The sequence below is a fragment of the Scyliorhinus canicula genome, chromosome 14, assembly GCF_902713615.1.
Source record: "Scyliorhinus canicula chromosome 14, sScyCan1.1, whole genome shotgun sequence".
Classification (NCBI taxonomy): Eukaryota; Metazoa; Chordata; class Chondrichthyes; order Carcharhiniformes; family Scyliorhinidae; genus Scyliorhinus; species Scyliorhinus canicula.
The window spans coordinates 154,675,196-154,696,309 of record NC_052159.1 but is presented as its reverse complement, the minus strand read 5'-3'; the positions used below and the strand labels follow the sequence as shown (position 1 = coordinate 154,696,309).

Sequence of the window (21,114 nt, the reverse complement as noted above, 5' to 3'; positions counted from 1 at the left end):
TCTGAACGAAAGGTCTGAAAATATTGGTGAAAAGAAACATGTTGCTGAAGCTTTGCACCTTGCACTCATCAGGACAAACACCAGGATACCAAATTGCAAATAATCGCAATAATGTGTTCAGAAAAGGGTGCTGATTGGTTGGGAAGTTGACTCTGATTGGCTGCAGCATTGCAGCGGAGGAAGCCATGAGGAACTTCAGGCTTCTCAATCTCCCGGGTGGTTCAGAACAAGGCACGAGGGTTGAACATTTCCAGTCTGTGAATAATAGAATGGTGCAGTGAAAACTCAAATTGGATATTTTGAACTGAGGAATCCAAATAACCCAGAACAGAGGGAATTTGCTGTTCAGCGATCAGTACAGACCATTTGAATTAAGTGAGGTGAATCGCACTTGTCAGCTAATTGTGCTGTATCTCGTCTGGAACAGCTTAATGTTGCTGCACCATGCCTGGAATTTGAAATTGTCTCGGATCCTAATCCCACCACTAGATAAGCAACAGGAGAGTACGGGACTAATTTTAACCGGCTCCCTGGATGTGACGTCCCCCCTCCACCTCCCCAAAGATTGGTTGGAATCCGGATTTAATACTTGACCAAAATCACTTACTGGCTTCAGTGGAAAGTAAAATCGGGTCGCTTAGAAAACATTAGAACATAGAACATAGAACAGTACAGCACAGAACAGGCCCTTCGGCCCTCAATGTTGTGCCGAGCCATGATCACCCTACTCAAACCCACGTATCCACCCTATACCCGTAACCCAACAACCCCCCCCTTAACCTTACTTTTATTAGGACACTACGGGCAATTTAGCATGGCCAATCCACCTAACCCGCACATCTTTGGACTGTGGGAGGAAACCGGAGCACCCGGAGGAAACCCACGCACACAGGGGGAGGACGTGCAGACTCCACACAGACAGTGACCCAGCCAGAATCGAACCTGGGACCCTGGAGCTGTGAAGCATTTATGCTAACCACCATGCTACCCTGCTGCCCCTTGCTACCCTGCTGCCCCATTGTCGGTTAAAATTGGTCACTTCAGGTGGGAAGAGTGGAGCTGCTCAGAGGCTCGGTCCAAGTCAGTGAGTGTTTAAACCTGTTGTTAATCCATCTGCAGAAAAGAAATACACTTGTAACATCAGCAGTTCAAATAGGAACAAGCTTTGTTGAGCGGAATAATGCATAACCTTTAGCGCATTATTTCTGGCAGTATCGGGGGCTATTGTGTTGAATTTTAATTGTGGGGAGGCAGTGCTGTAGTGGTATTGTTGCTGGACTCGTAATATAAAGACCCAGCTCTGGGGACCAGCGTTTCAATCCCACCACGGCAAGTGGCGAAATTTGGATGACCATGTATTCCAGTTGATTGTCATTAGAACCCATCGAATTCACTAATGTCGTTAGGGAAGGAAGTCTGCCTTGCTGGTATAGCCTACATGTGGCTGCAGACCCACGGCAATGTGGTTGACTTTTTGCCCAGTATTATCAAACCACTAAAAAGTCTAAAGGGACTCAAACCTGATGGGCTGTCCTGCATCGACTAAGGCACTGGAGACAACAGCAAACTCAGCCTGCCAACCTTGTCCTCCTTATTCACCTAGAAGCCGCTGCACCAATTGGATGGAGTTGCTCTGGACAGCTCATTATCTACATGAATTCTCATGGCCTCCAGTCAAACATCAGCCAGGTAACTTCCTGCTGATTACCATATCTTGCCCCCCCCCCCCTCTCCCCCTCCCCCTCCCCCTCACTGATGAATCAATACTCCTCCATGTTGAACACCACTTGCAGGAAATATTGAGGGTGAAACGGGTGCAGAATGTACTCTGCGTGGGAAATATCAATGTCCGTCACCAAGATGACCTACCTGGCTCAGTTGGCCGAGTTCTAAAGGACGTGGCTGCTAGACTGGGTCAGTGGTAGTTGGTGAGGAAACCAACAAGAGGGACAAACCTATTTGACCTCATCCTCACCAACCTGCCTGCTGCGGATGTATCTGTCCATGACTGTATCGGCAGGAGTGACCAGCACAAAGTCCTTCTGGAGACAAACGCCTGTCTTCACATTGAGGATACCCTCCATCGTGTTGTGTGGAACTACCACTGTGCTAAATGGGATAGACTTAGAACAGATCTAACAGGTCAAGACTGCGAATCCATGAAGCGCTGTGGGTCATCAGCAGCAGCAGAAGTGTACTCAACCACAATCTGTAACCTCATGGCCCAGCATATCCCCCATTCTACCATTACCACCAAGCCAGGGGTCAACCCTGGTTCCCTTCCAACACACATACCGTCCTGACTTGGAAATATATTGCCGTTCCTTCACTGGGTTACTATCGCTGGGTCAAAATCCTGGAACTCCCTAACAGCACTGTGGATGTACCTACACCACATGGTCTGCGGTGGTTCAAGAAGACAGCTCACCACCACCTGGCCTAGTCAGCGACGCTCACTTCCCACGAATAACTAAAAGAGAGACTCTGGGAAGAAGCACCCGTGATGGTTGTTGGGAAAGTGCGATTCACTGTCACATGGAACGGTCGATTCTAAAGCATAGAAGCATCAAACTGAAAGACAGGCAAAGCCCCAAAGCACTTAACAGCCAATGAAGCACATTTTAATTGTATTCACTATTATAATATAAGAAAACTAGAAGCCAATTTGTGCCAAGGAAGATCCACAAACAGCAATACTATCACACTGTGTTAATTGTTATGGTTAAACAAATAGCTTGAGCACATATAAAGTTGGACCGCTGGGACACTGGGTGAGATAATAGGTAGGAGGCAGACAGATGTACGGCAGCATTGTGGAAACAAATGAACTACTGTATCAAGAAAGGATTTGCATCTAGTTTTATACTTCACCGCCTGACATGAGAACCAATTATCAATAATAACCAGATAATCCGTTTTTTAGCGATTTTGTTGAGGGACGAACGTTGACCCTGGTCACCAGGGAGAATTGGCCGTTTTTGATGCAGGTTTATAGGGAAGCTCAGTGAACGTGTGGAGGAGGCAGCAGTAGATGAATATGCGAATGGAGATGAAGAGGGTGGGAGGAGGCCTGTGTGAAGCAAAACAATAGCATGTATCCAATGGTGTAATAAGGGCATTGGGTCATGTTGCATTTGGCTTCCAAGTGATTATATTATTTTCTGCAGGTGATCATCGCAGTGAGTCAGTTAATAGCAGATGTGGTTGGCATTGGAGGGACCAGGTTCCAGCAATCTTTAGCTATCATCAACAACTGTGCCAATTGTGACAGATCTGTAAAGGTGAGCAGTTTATCACTATTTAATGGTTTAATACCAGAACGATTACTGCCATTTAATTTTTGTGTGTGTATGTGTTTGATAATCAGGGGCCTTGTGGTGCAGTGGGTCGCATCACTGCCTCTGGGTCAGAAACGTCAGGTTCGAGACCCACTACAGGACTCGATCGCCATGGGAGGCGTGATCATAATATGGCCGAAACAGGTTGATGAGATGTTACCTCCCACTTTGTTCAACTGTAGTTTGTTGCACATGAATTCTGATGCAGCTAATGAAGAACGTCTGTGTAAAGAAATGTTTGTTTTAAATAGAAAGTGTGATTGCACCACCATCCCCGAGTAGCGGGAATTAACAGCGTGGACAGGATTTTGAGAATAACCTGCACATGGGACTCAGTAAAACCACGTGTATCTTTGATTGCAGGCCACAGGATTCCCGTCTGAGGTGAAAGATTTGACTAAGCGTATTCGTACAGTGCTAATGGCTACTGCTCAAATGAAAGAGCACGAGAATGATCCGGAAATGCTTGTGGATCTTCAGTACAGTTTGGCAAAGTCCTACGCCAGCACCCCAGAGCTGAGGAAGACCTGGCTGGACAGCATGGCCAAGATCCATGTTAAGAATGGAGATCTGTCTGAGGTGATTTTAACCAGACCGTCGTTCTCTTGCCTACAGCACCTGACTCACCCTCAGGGCATCTCAAAGTACTTAACAGCCAATAAAGTACTTCTGAATTGATGAAATGTAGAAAACCTGGCCGCCAGCGTGTGCACAGCAAGATCCCACAAATAGCAATGCGATAAATAAGTAAATAAATGAGGTGTTGATTAACGGATGAACATTGATCGAGGCACCATTAAGAATTCCCCCAGCACTTCCTCAAAACAGTGGCCATGGGATCTCCTATATCCGCCTGAGGGGAAAGATGTGGGGCGGGATTCTCCGCCGGCAGGATTCTCCGTTTTGCCGGCAGCCCGGGGGTTTCCCGACGGCGTGGGGCTGCCCCACAATGGGAAACCCCATTGACCGGCCGGCGTAACGGAGCATCCCGCCGGCAGGGTGAGGCAGAAATGTGGCGCGGCAAGCGGGAAAATCCCGCCCGTGGTCTCGATTGAAGACGCCATCTGAAAGTCAGCGAGCTGGATTCTCCGCCCCACGGCGTCGGGAAATCCCCGGGCTGCCGGCAAAATGGAGCATCCCGACGACGGAGAATCTAGCCCAGCACCACTGACAGTGCAGCACTCTCTCGATGCTGCCCTGGCGTGTCAGCCTGCGTCATTTCCTCAAGTTGTCTGGGGTGGGGAGGGGGGCTTGAACCCACAACCCTCGGAGTGTGTTTCCCTCAATCCAGGATTGCAACGTAGAACAGGATGTGTAAATAAATCCTCCCAGCGTTAAAAGAGAAATGTTCTTCTTCGTGAATGTTGGCTTGGACTATATGTGGACGTGCAAAATTACATGGGCCAGTGTCGATTTTAAAATCGGACAAATTCTGCCTTCCAAGGGATAAGGGACTGCAGTCAAGCGGATACATTGGGAGAAGCTGGGACTGTTTTTGTTTGAGAAGAGAAGGTTGAGAGGAGGTCTGATGGAGATATTCAAAACCCTGAGCGGGTAGATTGAGAGAAACTGTTGTCATTGGCAGAAGGGTTGAGAGGAGACGCCATAGATTTAAAACGGTTGGCAAAGGGCCCAATTCTCCCCAAACATTTCTAGGTTATAGAACATAGAACAGTACAGCACAGAACAGGCCCTTCGGCCCTCAATGTTGTGCCGAGCAATGATCACCCTACTCAAACCCATGTATCCACCCTATACCCGTAACCCAACAACTCCCCCCTTAACCTTACTATTAGGACACTACGGGCAATTTAGCATGGCCAATCCACCTAACCCGCACATCTTTGGACTGTGGGAGGAAACCGGAGCACCCGGAGGAAACCCACGCACACACGGGGAGGACGTGCAGACTCCACACAGACAGTGACCCAGCCGGGAACCGAACCTGGGACCCTGGAGCTGTGAAGCATTTATGCTAACCACCATGCTACCGTGCTGCCCCCGGCGGGTTTTTCAGGGAGTTTCCCGCCGGCTCTGTCGGCGAGTTCCCCACTGATATTCAATGGCACTTAGTCACTATTTTGGGCCCTGGAGAGTTTCTCGCCAGTTTAGGCCACACTTAGAATCATTTTTAGCACTGGGGAGCTGAACTCCGAGATCAGGCCACCATTTGAAAAGGTGCCCTGATCTCTAAGTGAGCTTCACACTCCCAACTCATGGACAATGTCACCCTTCACACACATGCGCACTACCACAACCCCCCCCCCCCCTCCCCGCCCCAAGTAATGACACTCCGCTAGGGAGTCCCTGGGGGTCCCCCTTCTTCACAAAAAAAGGACTATAAGGATGCCCCCTTATAGCATCCTCTCCTTTCCAGGACCCCTACCCATCACCCCTCTAACCTCCCAGAGGCCTCTACGTACCTGTCCTGCACTCCCCCACCCTCTAAATCCACCCTCATTTTATGGACATGACCCCCCTGACCTTTGGCAGTGCCACCCTGGCACTTTGGCAGTCTTGCACTGCCACCCTGGCAGCCAGGCAGTGGTCCTGTTGGCCTGGCAGTGCGAAGGTGCCCACGTTCCAGAGGGAAGGCCAGGGAGCCACCCTGCACTTACCCTGACCACCTGGGGGCCGCCGATGGCCTTGGATACGCCCCCACCCCCCAGATGCCATTCCGCCTGGCCCACGTTTGTTGGGACCAGCACTGATCGGCGTGAGAATCTCACACGGCGTGGAGACTTTCGATAGGCTGGCTGGAGGGCTTTCTCTGCATCTTCCGGCCTCGTTGCGCTCAAGCGAGAGCCCAACATGGCCGAGATTCGCGCCCAAAAAAGCTAAAAGCGGTTTTCGGGAATACCTTTTTACACAAGAGAATGGTGAGGATGTGAATGTGCTGCTTGAGAGTCTGGTGAAGGTTGGCTTAGTCGTGGCTTTCAAAAGGGAATTGGACAAACAGGGAAAGAGCGAGGGAGTGGGACTAGCCGAGGTGCTTTTGCAGAGAGCCAGCAAGGACCTACTGGGAGAAATGGCTTCCTTCTGTGCTGTAATCATTCTGTGATTCATTAAGTTTGATGTTGGGTTCTCCCCAGTTAACTGTAAATGTTGGCTGATGGGGTATAAGGGGGTTCCTCTGCTACAGGGTTGCTCATGGGCCCAGGAATTATTTATCGAACCTGCTCCCGTTTTCACCATGTGACACAATTCCCATCAACACAGCAACAAAGTGTAACAGATACAGGTGTTCCACAGACTTTCAAATGGGGAGATCGGGATGGTAACTGTCTCCGTGGGGGGAATGCCAGTGATGTCCAGTCACAAAGGCTAGCTATAGTCTTCCTGTTGGAGCAGGAATCTGATGGGAGGAGGTCAAGGCCCAAGTCCCATGGCAACAAACATCGAAGACCCTCATCTCCAGAGAGCTGCCTGGGGTTCGGATTTGCCTGGTGTAATAATCCACGGGAGGCAGGAGTTCCGTCACCACACCAATATTTATTTACAATAACGATATTACAGGAGCAGCTACAAACAGTGTTTCTAGCATTCCAGTCAACTTAAGACTGGCTCACAAAGCCTACACAGGTGATTATAAGGGCCCCCTCAATGAGCTATCATTGAGGGAGCTCATACTCCAATTGGCCAACCAATAAAGCCAATTGGAGTTCATTACACCTGGTTTGTTGCTGATAGAACTTGAGGCCCGATGTCAGGAGCACATCGGCTGAATCCCTGAATTAAACCATTTCACTGAAGTCTGTGCAGAAACATGGGGCGAGATCTACTGGCCGCATCTCTGGGTGGCCAGGGATAGTGCAGGGTGGCACTATCACCCTGGAAAGTGAGCACCTTGGCACTGGCAGACTGGCACCTTGGCAGAGAGGCAGTGCAAGGGCGCCCAGGTGCCACAGCAGCACTGCCAAGGGCCAGAGCCCGAGGGCGGCCATGCCCATGAAAGGAGGGTGGAGGGAGGCATGAAGGATGGTGGGGGTGCAGTTGGTTAAGGAGGGGCCTCTGGGATGTTGAGGGGTGATGGGTGGGGGTCCTGGAAGGGAGGGGCCTGTAAGGGGATCATAGGGGGGATTGAAGGAGGGGGGGGCAGGGTCCCATATCGGGATGTCCTCACTTTGGGGGGGGGGGGGGGGGGTGTAATGCCCATGTGTATTGGGGGGTGGGGGGGGGGGGGGGGGGGGGGGTCTGGTGTTGTGGAAATCCCACAAGCTCACTTCGAGATTGGAGCACCCGTTCAAAATGGCGGCCCGATCTCTGAGTTCAACTCCCCAGTGCTAAAAATAATTCTAAGTGTGGCCTAAACCGGTGAGAATCTCCCCAGGGCCCAGAAAAGTGACAAAGTGTCATTGAGTAGGCGTGGGAACTCGCCGGCAGACGGGAAACCCCCCTGGGGAACCCGCCACAAATGACACTCCGAAACTTTTCCATTAGATCGCGCCCACGATCTTCAATATGATCAACCTCATTATTACCTGGAACCGACTGCCAACTATTATCTCAATTATTTTATTATTATTCTTCCAGTTGTATATTTTCCCAAATGTCATTTTAATTTAAACTTGCTAATTGTTCTCTTCTTTTCAGGCTGCCATGTGCTATATTCACGTTGCTGCACTCGTAACTGAGTATCTCAAAAGGAAAGGTAAAGTCCTCGTATGCTTCTGTTGAAAGGGTCTTTTGGGTCAGTTAGTAGTTGCCGCCACCTTAGAGGAGGAAAGAACTTCCATTTATATAGTGCCTTTCTTGGTCACAGGATGCTCCAAAATTCTTCACAGTCAATGAAGTGCTTTTGAAGTTCAGTCACTGTTGAAATGTAGGCAATGTGTTGGGCACAGCAAGACCTCTAAGCCGACAAAATAAGTATTTTTTTGAATGATGTTGATTGAGGGATAAATATTTTCCCAGCTCCCCTTCGGTATAGAGCCTGAGGGGCAGACAAGGCCTCGGTTTCACTTCTCATCTGAAAGATGGCTCCTCCAACAGTGCAGCACTCCCTCAGTGCTTCACTGGGGGTGTCGGGCTGGACGTTGCGCTCAGGTCTCTGGTGGCACAGTGGTTAGCGCTGCTACCTCACAGCACCAGGGACCCAGGTTCAATTCTGGCCTTGGGTGACTGTGTGGAGTCTGCACATCCTCCCCGTGTCTGCGTGGGTTTCCTCCGGGTGCTCCGGTTTCCTCCCACAGCCCAAAGATGTGCAGGTTAGGTGGGGTTATGGGGATAGGGTGGTGGTGTGGGCCTAGGTAGGATGCTCTTTCATCCGGTGTAGGCCCGATGGGGCCAATGACCTCCTTCTGCACTGTAGGGATTCTGTGGTTCTATGGAACCTCAGATGTTTTGCCTTGGATGTGAGAGAGACGGCCTATTGAACGATGACTGACCTTTTTGCTTCTCAAGGATTGGTTAAGTGTTAAGTGCAACGGAATCTGAGGTCTGAACCCAGGCTGAGAACGGAGTTCATCTATGGTTCTAACATTGGCGAATGTAAATATACTGTAAGCTGGTTGTTCAGTTTGCACATTATCAGAAACTTTATTAGCCCATGGTCCATCCAGCTTTAATTAGATAAATTTAATCATTTACTTTTACAAACCCCCCCCCCCCCCCCCCCCCCCCCCCCCCCCACACACACACACACACAAATCGAACAGAACATTGATGACAACCTGATGTTGGTGAAGTCTGTTTTTAATCTGGTTATTCGCTGTTAGGTCAGTGAAGACTTGTACTGATGGGAGTTCTGTCTCACACTGAAATGTGAACGTAGCAAAGTACCAATAACATTGAACCAGGAAATACTCGTTATATTGAGTGGGTCGTGTAACTGCTCCCTGGACTAAAATGTACGTGAGGAGCTAGAATTCCTTATAGTTGGAAAGTTAAAATGATGAGAATTTCAATTTTGATTTTTCTTTCTACCAAACAAAGAAATGGGCAGCGATTCATCCAAAACATTTCTATGTGTAATTTTGGCAGGTGTTTGCCAGCGGCTTTTTGGGTGATTTACGGACCTGGATTCACCCACGTTGAGTCGCTTCTTTGAGCCTTGGGGAGTATCTCCCACACTTTTCAGCAGTGAGGAGCTGAACTCGCCGGTGAGACCGGCTCCTCGGATATTGGGGCGTCATTCTGAAAGGGTGACCTGATCTCTAAGTGAGATTGAGGGTCCCCCACACCCTCCCTCCCCTTGTCAGGTTCCCCCCACCCCTCTTTAAGGATCCACCCCCCCCTTAACCCCCCAATCTTTATGAGGTCTCTTCATACGTCCCCTTTCGCCCCCTCCCACCATTCGTATCCCCTTGATCCCTCCTTTGATAGGCATGCCACCCCCCCCCCCCCTTCAGCCCTGACCCTTGGCAGTGCCAACCTGGTGCCTGGCTATATTTAAAGTAGCCTCATGGCTGGCCGTGATCAAGATCCCACTGGGCGCTGCAAATCGGGTGACTCGCTATCGGCTCGGCACCTGCCGCGAAGCCCGATTTGGACCTCCCACGATTCACACGTCGAGCCGGGCTGAATCACGGCCAAAGTTCTATTTCAACTGCCTTCTTCCTGCCCGAGTAATTGTAGACAATGACGCATTTTTCTTTTAAGGTTCTTGCCCATTTAGGAAAAATAGAAGCTGCTTATCCAATATGTCCTGCAGCACGGTAGCATTGTGGATAGCACAATTGCTTCACAGCTCCAGGGTACCAGGTTCGATTCCGGCTTGGGTCACTGTCTGTGCGGCGTCTGCACATCCTCCCCGTTTGTGCGTGGGTTTCCTCCGGGTGCTCCGGTTTCCTCCCACAGTCCAAAGATGTGCAGGTTAGGTGGATTGGCCATGATAAATTGCCCTTAGTGTCCAAAATTGCCCTTAGTGTTGGGTGGGGTTACTGGGTTATGGGGGTAGGGTGGAGGTGTTGACCTTGGGTAGGGTGCTCTTTCCAAGAGCCGGTGCAGACTCGATGGGCCGAATGGCCTCCTTCTGCACTGTAAATTCTATGATCATCTATGACAACAACGGGACAAGCAATATTGGATTTAGTAATGAGTAATGGGCTGGATTTAATTAGTAACGTAATTGTGCGTGAACATTTATCAAATAGTGATCATAACATGATTGAGTTCAATGTCATGTTTGAAAGTGAAAAGCACAAATCCACAACTAGAATTTTAGATTTAGGTGAAGCTGATGTTAATGGGATGAAACGGAGACTGTCCACAATAACCTAGGAGAACCTGCGCATGGGTAAAGCAACAGAAGAACAGTGGAAGATGTTTAAAGAAACATTTAACTCAATTTATTAATAAGTCTGGGATAACTAATAATAATGATCAATGATGGTCGTGAAACTATCGGATTGGCTCACCAGTATCCCCGATCTACAGCAATGTGATTCGCTCCTCTCTGAAGCGGCCTCACATTCTTCAACATCAAACTTGGTGTAGAAATTGTGGATGTACCTACACCACATGATTCGAGAAGATGTCTCACCACCACCTCCTCAAAGGCAGACAAGGATGGACAATAAATGCTGGCATTTCCAACACACTCATCCGAAGAATGAAGAGCAAAGGATCTCAAAAGTCAACTGCACTCTCGGCAAAATAATATTCACTTTACACTTTGTCTGAATCTACGAGTCGTACTCGAGTCAACTTGTCTTTGTATCTTGTATCAGGTCAAATATTTCTGACTACTTTGTGCCCGCCAAACCTTCTTAATTTAAATATTCTCATCGTGTTTCCTGCAGTCTTTGCTTTTTATAATCCAAGATTTTGCTGGCTGTTAGGGCAGCACGGCGGCGCAGTGGTTAGCACTGCTGCCTCACGGCGCCGAGGACCCGGGTTCGAATCCCGGCTCTGGGTCACTGTCCGTGTGGAGTTTGCACATTCTCCCCGTGTTTGTGTGGGTTTCGCCCCCACAACCCAAAGATGTGCAGGTTAGGTGGATTAGCCACGCTAAATTGCCCCTTAATTGGGGGGGGGGGGGGGGGGGAGAAATGGGTACTCTAAATTCATATTTTAAAAAAAGATTTTGCTAGCTGTTTTACACAGCAGTTGCCTCCCACAGATTGATTTGACTTCCTAAGCTCTCCAAAACACTTTTCACTGAGGATGACAGGATTCAGATAGCTTCAAACAATTTGGTCCGTGAACGCATTTAAACCTGTGAGACCCCTGTGTTGCCACCTGCCGCTGAGAAAATAAATGTTACTCTGGTGGGGTGCAATTTGTAACGCAGCACATGCACTCTTTTGATAGATTGAAATTATCTCTACCGTTGACGTATTTATCAGAAATTTAAGCAACTGCACACTCTGTGGAACTGGGATTTGGAACATTTTGTACAAACATTTAAAACTTTTTGAATTGTCTGGTGAGCAATATTGGTAAATTTAGCGATTCAAATGGCCAACCATTTCCTGTTGACACAGTATGTTGATACAATCTGATATCTTCAACTTGCTGAGCGTTTCCCTGTTAATTTACAGTGTTGGTTAAATTGAGGCAATCGTCAGTCTCCTAACTTGCGCCGATTTTCCACGACCCACCGCCCAGGCCACTCGCTGATCTACAGGGGCTCCCCGGCCTAGCAATAACTCAATTTTAAAAATTCCAACCCTTTGTTTTCAAATTCTATCATGGCCTCATTATCTTCCAAGGGGCGTCACGGTGGCGCAGTGGTTAGCGCTGCTGCCTCACGGCGCCGAGGACCCGGGTTCAACCCCGGGTCACTGTCCGTGTGGTGTTTGCACATATAGAGTTTGCGTGGGTCTCACCCCCACAACCCAAAGATGTGCAGGGTAGGTGGATTGGCCAGGCTAAATTCCCCTTGAAGTGGAAAAAAAAAATAATTGGGTACTTCTTTATTTTCAAAGAATCTTCATAACATCCTCCAGCCCTACCAGATATCTGCACTCAGATACCTTTGGCTTCTTGAGCATTCTCATTTTTTATCACTCCACCGTCCTGCCTACAGCTCCCTGGGGCCTACATCTAGAATTCCACCCCTAAATCTCTCCCTGCTCCTTTGAGGTGCTGTTTAAAACTACCCCTTTGACGAAGTATTTGGTCATCTGCCTCAATCTCCGTAAGTGACTCAGTGGGAATGATTCAGCGACTTTGTTGCGCTCGGTGGGGGTGGATCATGCTGAAACCGCGCACAAGTCACCTGACTCACTCCGTCTGCCACTTGTTGGGCGTGATCCAGGCCTAAATATTTAAATCAGCCTCAGGGCTCACTGGAGTCACCCACCGCCCGGGACTCACAGCCCGTGCCTCGGAGATCTTGTCAGGACTCTGTTTAGTACTGGTTCCCACAATCTTAGACCAGGCTTATTGGCACATGGGAGGGAGGGAGGGGGGGGGGGGGGGGGGGGGGGGGGGGGGGCTCCCAGGTGAGCGGACACAGGGCAGGGCGGCGCCCTGATATTCCCCCGGCAACTGGTCAGCTTGCCAGTGCCAGGCTGGCTGGGGCAGTGCCAGTGTGCCCAGGTGCCAGGTTGGCACTATCAGGGGGAGGGGTCGGGAGTGGGGGGAGGGGAGGAGGGCTTGCCTGGAAGAGGGGGGGGGGGTGAGAGGGGACTTTAACGTGAGTCCACTGAATGACGGCCAGTTTCTAATTTGTCACTTAATGCCCCCTTGAAGTGTTTGGGGACATTTTTCAACCCTGTTCATGGTGCTGTATAAATGCAAGTTATTGCTGTTATTTTATTGTCAGTGGTGACAAGTTATGGTTAAGCCATATTTGTTGAATGCAAAGTTCCCTCAGATAAGGAAGTGCTGCTCCATACACAAACACTCTTAATGAAACGCGCCATATTGGATTAACAAATGATTCTCCAAACTTTGACAGCTGAAACCTGCTTTCCAATTCCCGCTAAGATTGAATCCTTCCTCTATGCTCTTTCTTGATTTTTATGAACAACATCAAACAAAACTTTGGCTGAAATGTTTGAACTGTTATTTACTGACTGTTGTTTGCCGTGCATTTTATCCCTTTGGACTTGGTTGCATAATCTTGAGATCCAAATCAGGCATCGTAAGAATCCACTCGGAAGATACCAGAATTGAGAGTTTCTAATCATTAGGGATAATAAAACAGGCCGGAATCTTCACTCTGGGAAAGAGATGACTTAGGGATGACCTGATAGAGTTTTTTAAAATTAAGAATGGTTTGATCAGGTAGTCGTAGAGAAGATGTTTCTACTTGTCGGCGAGGGGAGACCAAAGCTCGGGATGATCAATATGAGATAATCACTAATAAATCCATTCAGGAGAAACGTCTTTACCCGGGGAATGGTAAGAATGTGGAACATGCTATCCCCGGAATTGGTGAAGTGAATGGTTTAGACATAGTTAAGAGGGAACTAGATAAACACATGAGGGAGAAAAGAACAGGTTCTGTCCACCTGCGAGGGCAGGTGATATCTCGAGCAGTATAATCAGTGTTGGAGGTTATCACTGCTTACGAATACAATATATGAAATATAGATAATACCAAGAAGAGTAGTTCGGGCAAATGTATTGTCACATTGCACTTGTTTTTCCCCAGGCATATTTAAACAAGGCTGCACCGCTTTCAAGATGATCACACCCAACATAGATGAGGAGGCAGCAATGATGGAGGATGTAGGAATGCAGGACGTCCACTACAATGAAGTGAGTTAACCCGGACCGAACCGTAACTTTTAACGTGGCAGTTTTCAGTATTAAGAGTTGTTTGCTGCTGTTTTTGCTGTCTGCGTGTACCTTTGTCCTTCAGTCACTGCTTACAGCTACTTGCTTTGCTGGAATCTTCATGCCCGGGTATGTTTTTGACACAATGGATGTGTTGGGTCTGTGCTACTGTGTTTATTCCCGTGTTGTAACGTGGCAAGAAATTCATGCCAGATGGAGCGTTTTACATTGTATTTCGGAATAATGAGGTTCCCTGGGAGGAGGAAAATCCTTTCACAACCTCAGGACATCCCAAAGCCCTTTCCAACTTCTACTTCAAAGTATTTTTGAAGTGTGATCACTGTCGTAATGTAGGAAATGCGACAGTCAGTTTCCACGCAGAAAGCTCATTCAAACAGCGATGTGATGATGACCAGACAATCTTTTCTTAGAGGCGAAGGCAGGAGGAGAATAGGGATGAAAAAAATGTCGGCCATGATTGAATGGCGGAGGAGACTCGATGGGCCGAGTGGCCTAATTCTGCTCCTATATCTTATGCTCTTACGGTCTTAAAAACTCACCCCCACTCTCTCCTCTCCAACTCCATTATTAAGGAGCTATTACGGGCAAACAATGGCCGGGATTCGCCCCTACCTGGCGGGGTGGGGGTCCCGGCGTGTTGGAATGGCGTGCACCACTCTGGCATCGCACCTTTGGGGGCCAAGCCCTCACATTGAGGGGCTAGGCCCGCGCCAGAGTGGTTCCCACTCCGCTGGCTGGCGTGAACGGCCTTTGGCGCCACGCCAGCCGGGGCCGAAAGGATTTCGCCGGCCGGCGTAAGTCTGCGCATGCGCTGGAGCGTCAGTGCTGCTGACATCATCCCGGCGCATACGCAGGGGAGGGGGTCTCTTCCACCCCCCGCCATGGTGAAGACCATGGCGAAGGTGGAAGAAAAAGAGTGCCCCCACGGCACAGGCCTGCCCGCCGATCGGTAGACCCCGATCGCGGGCCAGGCCACCGTGGGGGCACTCCCCGGGGTCAGATCGGCCTGCGCTTCCCCCCCCCCCCCAGGGACCCCGGCGCCCGCCCGCGCCTCCAATCCCACCGGTCAGGTAGGTGGTTTAATCCACGCCGGCGGGAGAGGCTTGACAGCGGCGGGACTTCGGCCCATCGCGGGCCGGAGAATCGCCGCAGGGGGCCCGCCAACCGGCGCGCCACGATTCCCGCCCCCGCCGAATCTCGGGGGGGGGGGGGGCGGAGAATTCGGGACACGGCGGGGGAGGGATTGACGCCGGCCCTGGGCGATTCTCCGACCCGGGGGGGGGGGTCGGAGAATCCCGCCCAATGTTTTCCAAACAACTCACCGTGAGCAGAAACTGAGAGAAACAAAGGGAGCTGGAACAAGGAAGAAATGCAACGCCGGCAGAATTTAGTGAGAGAGAACTCCCTTCTCTTCAAAATTATCCACTGATATCTTTTACATCCACCTGAGAGAGCAGCCTGAGAGCACCTGGTTTAATGTGTTACTCAAAGGATGACACTGCCAGCAGTGTAGCGCTCCCTCAGTGCTGGAGTGCAATTCACAATATTGGAGCTTGATAACTGCAATATTGACAGGAGTAATATCTATTTTTCCAGCTGACCTTACTATCAGTAAATGTAGAATGTACATTGTAAGCAATCTCCAGGCTGATAAGAAAAGACTGAAGTTGCAAATTTAGTTATCAAAAGTTCTAAAAACACAAATTGCCTGTGAGATGGGCATTGAGTGCCAATAGTTAATCATTGCTGAGAATATAATCAGCATAATTAAAATGTTGTCAGCTATGGCAGAACATTTTCAATGCACAGTTGTTTAGCACAGGGCTAAATCGCTGGCTTTGAAAGCAGGCCAGCAGCACGGTTCAATTCCCAGAACAGCCTCCCCGAACAGGCACCGGAATGTGGCGACTAGGGGCTTTTCACAGTAACTTCATTTGAAGCCTACTTGTGACAATAAGCGATTTTCACTTCATTTTCATTTCATTTCAAGTGTTCGAATTACTGACCATTAGCATTTTAGTGATACTTCAGTCATTAATTCCCTCTGAGTCAACTACTTCATTGTGACGCGAGGGAAGACTGCAGTGTGTCAGGCCCAATGCCAGTGGTGTTAAGTAAGCTCTTGCCATTAGTATCTCTGCAAGGACTGAGTGGGGTGTGTGGGACACCAAAGTAGAATAGAGTCCGGCTTTGCACATGATTCATCGCCGTTGTTTGATGAATCATTCCTCATGCTTCTAACATCAGATAAAGGAGGAAAATCAGATGAGCTATATAAAGCGTTTTTGCTAAGTGCTTCCCAGCTAATTAAGTCATGTACTGTGCTGATAGATCTAGAAACTTCCAGAGAATTATGCACTCAATCATCCTTATCAAGATGCTGAGAGCTAAATTCTGCCAACATTGCATTTCATCCTCGTTCCTGCTTCTCTCAGTTTCTGTTCACTGTGGACTGTTTAGAAAACATTTTTTTGCCCATAATAACTCCTTCACAATGGGGATGGAGCGGAGAGGCTTGTACGAAATGGACGATGGGCGCTCGCTGGGTTTCTGGAAGTGATGGGTGTGGCCCTATTGAACCCTGAACTGGCCTTCTCTCCCTGTACCTGCCCAATCACTGACCTCCACCTCCAGAGCATCGCCAGACTCTGTCCCCGCCTCAGCTCAGCTGCTACTGAAACCCTCGGCCATTCTTTTGTTACCTCCCAACTTGACTATTCCAGCGCTCTCCTGGTCGGCCCGGAAACCTGTCCCCTCCGACACTCTGCTGCCTGCACCCTATCTTACTGAAAATACCCCAGGGTGTTTCCCAGCAGTGTTATCAGACACCTGACACCAAAATTCATAATGAGGAATTAGCCCAGCTTTGCCAAATAGATGTTATGAATGTCTTAAAGGAGAGAGAGAGGGACAGAAAGGTTTAGGGAAGGAATTCCAGAAGTTGGAGCCCAGATAGCTGATGGCACATCCACCAGTGGTGGAGCGAATAAAATCTGGGGCGTGTGGGAGACCAGAATGGGAGGAGCACAGAGGTCTCAGTGCGCTTTTGGGGCAATGGGGGGGGGGGCATACAGATTTTGGATTTACGTTAGGCCAGCCGTGAGACCATAGGATGGTTAAATCTGAAAGTAGCAATAACATGGATGAGTTTTACTGACTTGAGGAAACAATTGGAAAAGCAAAAAGGAATGGAGGTGACGTTGGGGGCCGGGGGGGAGGAAATGTAAATATTTTTAAAAGCCCCCCCCCTCAATATAGCTGATGGCCAATTGGATTTGCTTTTGCTTTTTCAGGCTTGCAGAGTGTGGTAGATGGAATCATCTCTTTCTTGCTAGGGTCCTGTTTGTGTTTCAGCATCTGATTGCAGTAACACTGTTAATATTGTAAACGTTGCTGTCATTATTTAACAGTTTATGCATTTATTGTGCATTTATTGTATGTGATTCTTTTTTTTTGCCTATTGCAGTGCCTGGTGTTGTAATACGACTGCTGATAATGTGGTATTTATATTTACAGCACAGTGTTATACTTATCCACCGATTAATTGCTGGTAAATCTTCGCTTTATTGCAGTGGAAGCTTACTGTGCAGATTTATTTTTAAAACTTTGACATTGCGCACTAGCAGCGTGGACTGGGTGCTGCTGCAGCATTGATCCTACATAGTGCCACATTACCAAATTCATTTGCTTGGAGGTTAAGAAGAGGGAGACCATTCAGCCCATCTGAGATCTGCCTCTGTGAAGGAACTATCCAGTTAGTCACACTTCCCCACCAAACCCCCCCCCCCTCCCGGCGCAACGTTCTTCCCCCATAGCTTTGCAATTTCTTTCTCCTTTTCATGTATTGACATAACTCCCATTTTGAAGTTGACATTGAAACTGCTTTCACTGTCACTTTAGACAGTGTTTGCCAGTTCAGGTCAAAAACTCTACCCAACGTTGAAAATCTCTCTTAGTTTTCTGCTCCCAGAACATCCCAGCTTCTCCAGCCTCCATGGAGCCGAGGTCCAGTGTCCATGGTAACATTCTCACGCGCTGGCTGACCTTTGCGACCCACACCGGCCGACTTTCACAACCCACGCCGACCGACCTGCGTGACCCAGCATTTTTTCTTTCCTGGGGCGGGATTCTCCCCTACCCGGCAGGGGCGGGGGGGTCCCGGCGTAGGGGAGTGGCGTCAACCACTCCGGCGTCGGGCCTCCCCAAAGGTGCGGAATTCTCCACACCTTTGGGGGCTAGGCCTGCGCCGGAGCGGTTGGCACCACGCCGACTGCCGCCAAAACCGGCACCAGCGGCCTTTCACGCCCGGCGCCGGGGCTGGCCGAAAGGCCTTCGCCGATTTGCGCATGCGCGCTGGGGGATTCCCTTCCGCTTCCGCCATGGTTTAGGCCGTGGCGGCGGCGGAAGAGAAAGAGTGCCCCCAAGGCACTGGCCCGCCCTCCGATCGGTGGGCCCCGATCGCGGGCCTGGCCACCGTGGAGCACCCCCTGGGGTCTGATCGCCCCGCACCCCCACCCAGGACCCCGGGGGCCCGGTCGCGCTGCAGATCCGGCCGCCACCAGAGGTGGTTCAAACCTCGGTGGCAGGAGAGGCCTCCCAGCGGCGGGACTTCGGCCCATCGCGGGCCGGAGAATAGCTGCAGGGGCCTCGCCGATCGCCGCCGACGTCACGCCGATCGACGGGGCGTGATTCCTGCCCCCGCTAATTCCCGGACGGCGGAGAATTTCTGCCACGGCGGGGGCGGGATTTTCGGCGGCCCCGGGCGATTCTCCGACCCTGCGGGGGGTCGGAGAATTTCGACCCTTGTTTGTTGCTGACAAAAATGGAGGAAATGGTTTTGGGTCCCTTTGGCCCCACTGGTCCCTTTGTCTCTTTGGCCCCCAGAACTTGGGGGAAAAAAAGGCTGCGACCATCCAAAAACAAATGCAGCCGCACTGAGCATGCGTGCCCAATCATCAATGCGTATGCGCAAAGTTTTGCGCATGCACACCGATGATCGGGCACGCATACACAGTGCGGCCGACTTTCTTTTATCTGTTCCTGGCCATTTTGAAGGCCGCTTGCAGCCGGCATTATTAAAAGCCAGCTGCTCCGGCCGTTGCGCGCGGATTTGCGTGATCAGGAGCGCAGCGATAGACGGCTCCGACACCCGCCTGTGACCCACCTGCGGGTCGCGTCCATGTGTTTGACAATGCCTGGTTTAGTGGAAAGAGTAAAGGCTGAATGGGTGGCGGAGTTGCAGCCAATACTGGAGGAGGAGGTGTGGAGGGAGGGGCTGTGGAGGGTGCACACCACGTTTCCGTGTGCGAGACTGTGCCTGATCCAGCTGAATGTGACGCGCTTGACGAGGCTCGGAGGAGGCGTTTATTTGAGGGGGTGGAGGATAGGTGTGAACACTGTTCGAGAGGGCCCACACGCCTCACACACATGTTCTGGTCCTGTTCCAAGCTGGTGGGATTTTGGCGGTCCATTTTTAGCACCATACCTGCGATCCTAAATATTGAGCTGGAGCCCTGTCCTTTGGTGGCTAACTTAGGAGTTTTGGATGTGCCAGAGCTGCGGACGGGGACTGACCTTGCCTTCGCCTCGTTGGTGTTGCAGAGGCGCATCCTGTTGGGTTGGAAGCTGGCAATGCCGCCGAGTGCGTTGGCCTGGTTAGGGGGCCGAATGGACCTTTGCACCTCGAGGAGGTCATATTCACCATGAAGGGGTCGATTGAAGGGCTCTACCGGAGATGACGGCCATTTATATTGCATTTCAGAGAGTTGGTCACTGTTAGAGGGGTGTGGGGTGGGAGAATTTTATAATCTCTTATCCATTCAGTCCAGTTGATGTGGAATTCTTTTTAAAGAGGCAGCACATTTTTACGTTGTGCACAGACAGAATTGCTTCACTGATCTTACCGTCCCAGTTGATGTTATAACTGGACGGGAAGATCCCAGAATGGAACCCTGAAAGACCAAAACATTTACTTTGTTTAATAAAACGTGGAGGGAGAGAGTCACAGGACCACTAATTAGGTGTTTTTTAGAAAATGTTGTATTGAAGCATTTATAATTTTAACAATTTTAAACATCAAATTTCAATGAGAACAATTACGATTACGAGGAGAGGTTGAGTAGACTGGGACTGTACTCGTTGGAATTTAGAAGGATGAGGGGGGATCTTATCGAAACATTTAAAATTATGAAGGGAATAGACAGGATAGATGCGGTCAGGTTGTTTCCACTGGCGGGTGAAAGCAGAACTAGGGGGCATAGCCTCAAAATAAGGGGAAGTAGATTTAGGACTGAGTTTAGGAGGAACTTCTTCACCCAAAGGGTTGTGAATCTATGGAATTCCTTGCCCAGTGAAGCAGTTGAGGCTCCTTCATTAAATGTTTTTAAGGTAGAGATAGATAGTTTTTTGAAGAATAAAGGGATTAAGGGTTATGGTGTTCGGGCCGGAAAGTGGAGCTGAGTCCACAAAAGATCAGCCATGATCTCATTGAATGGCGGAGCAGGCTCGAGGGGCCAGATGGCCGACTCCTGCTCCTACTTCTTATGTTCTTATGTTCTTAACCCCCCCCCGAGCACAGACCCCAACCAACATGGCTTACATAAACTGTGCCGCCTTCCCCAGCTCCCCCTCGTGGGTTTTCCTGCCCTCACTCATCTCTCCCATACCTCCCCCGCTGATACCTTAATGTTTCTCGAAGAAGTCGATGAACAGCTGCCACCTCCGAGCAAACCCCTGCAGCGATCCCCTCGAGTCTGAGAAGCCCCACCTTGTCGCTAACCCACACCCCTGACTTCGGGGGCTCCGAGTCCCTTCACCCTAGTAGGATCCGTCTCCGGGCCACCAGGGAGGCAAAGGCCAGAACATCGGCCTCTCTCACCCCCTGGGCTCCCCGGTCTCCCCACACACCAAAGATCGCCACCTCTGGACTGTGCACCAACCTCACTTGTAAGACCTCTGACATGACTTCTGCAATCCCCTGCCAGAAACCCCTCAGCCTTGGACATAGTTCACAGGAACCCCGCACAGCACCCACACCGATGCTCCATCCCCTCAAAGAATCTGCTTATCCGGGCCACCGTCATGT

The 21,114-nt window shown here is 50.0% G+C and overlaps 1 protein-coding gene across 12 annotated transcripts in view; it reads left to right on the top strand.

Annotated features, from left to right (window-relative positions):
- The window catches only part of dock9b (dedicator of cytokinesis 9b), a 356,481-nt gene that overhangs the window by 315,447 nt on the left and 19,920 nt on the right, over nt 1–21,114 (top strand). For all 12 annotated transcript variants that reach the window (XM_038819159.1, XM_038819160.1, XM_038819165.1 and 9 more), the window contains 4 exons: nt 3,168–3,281; nt 3,702–3,917; nt 7,932–7,989; nt 13,885–13,991. In XM_038819159.1, coding sequence (XP_038675087.1) covers nt 3,168–3,281; nt 3,702–3,917; nt 7,932–7,989; nt 13,885–13,991 — 495 coding nt within the window. The remainder of the gene's footprint in view (nt 1–3,167; nt 3,282–3,701; nt 3,918–7,931; nt 7,990–13,884; nt 13,992–21,114) is intronic.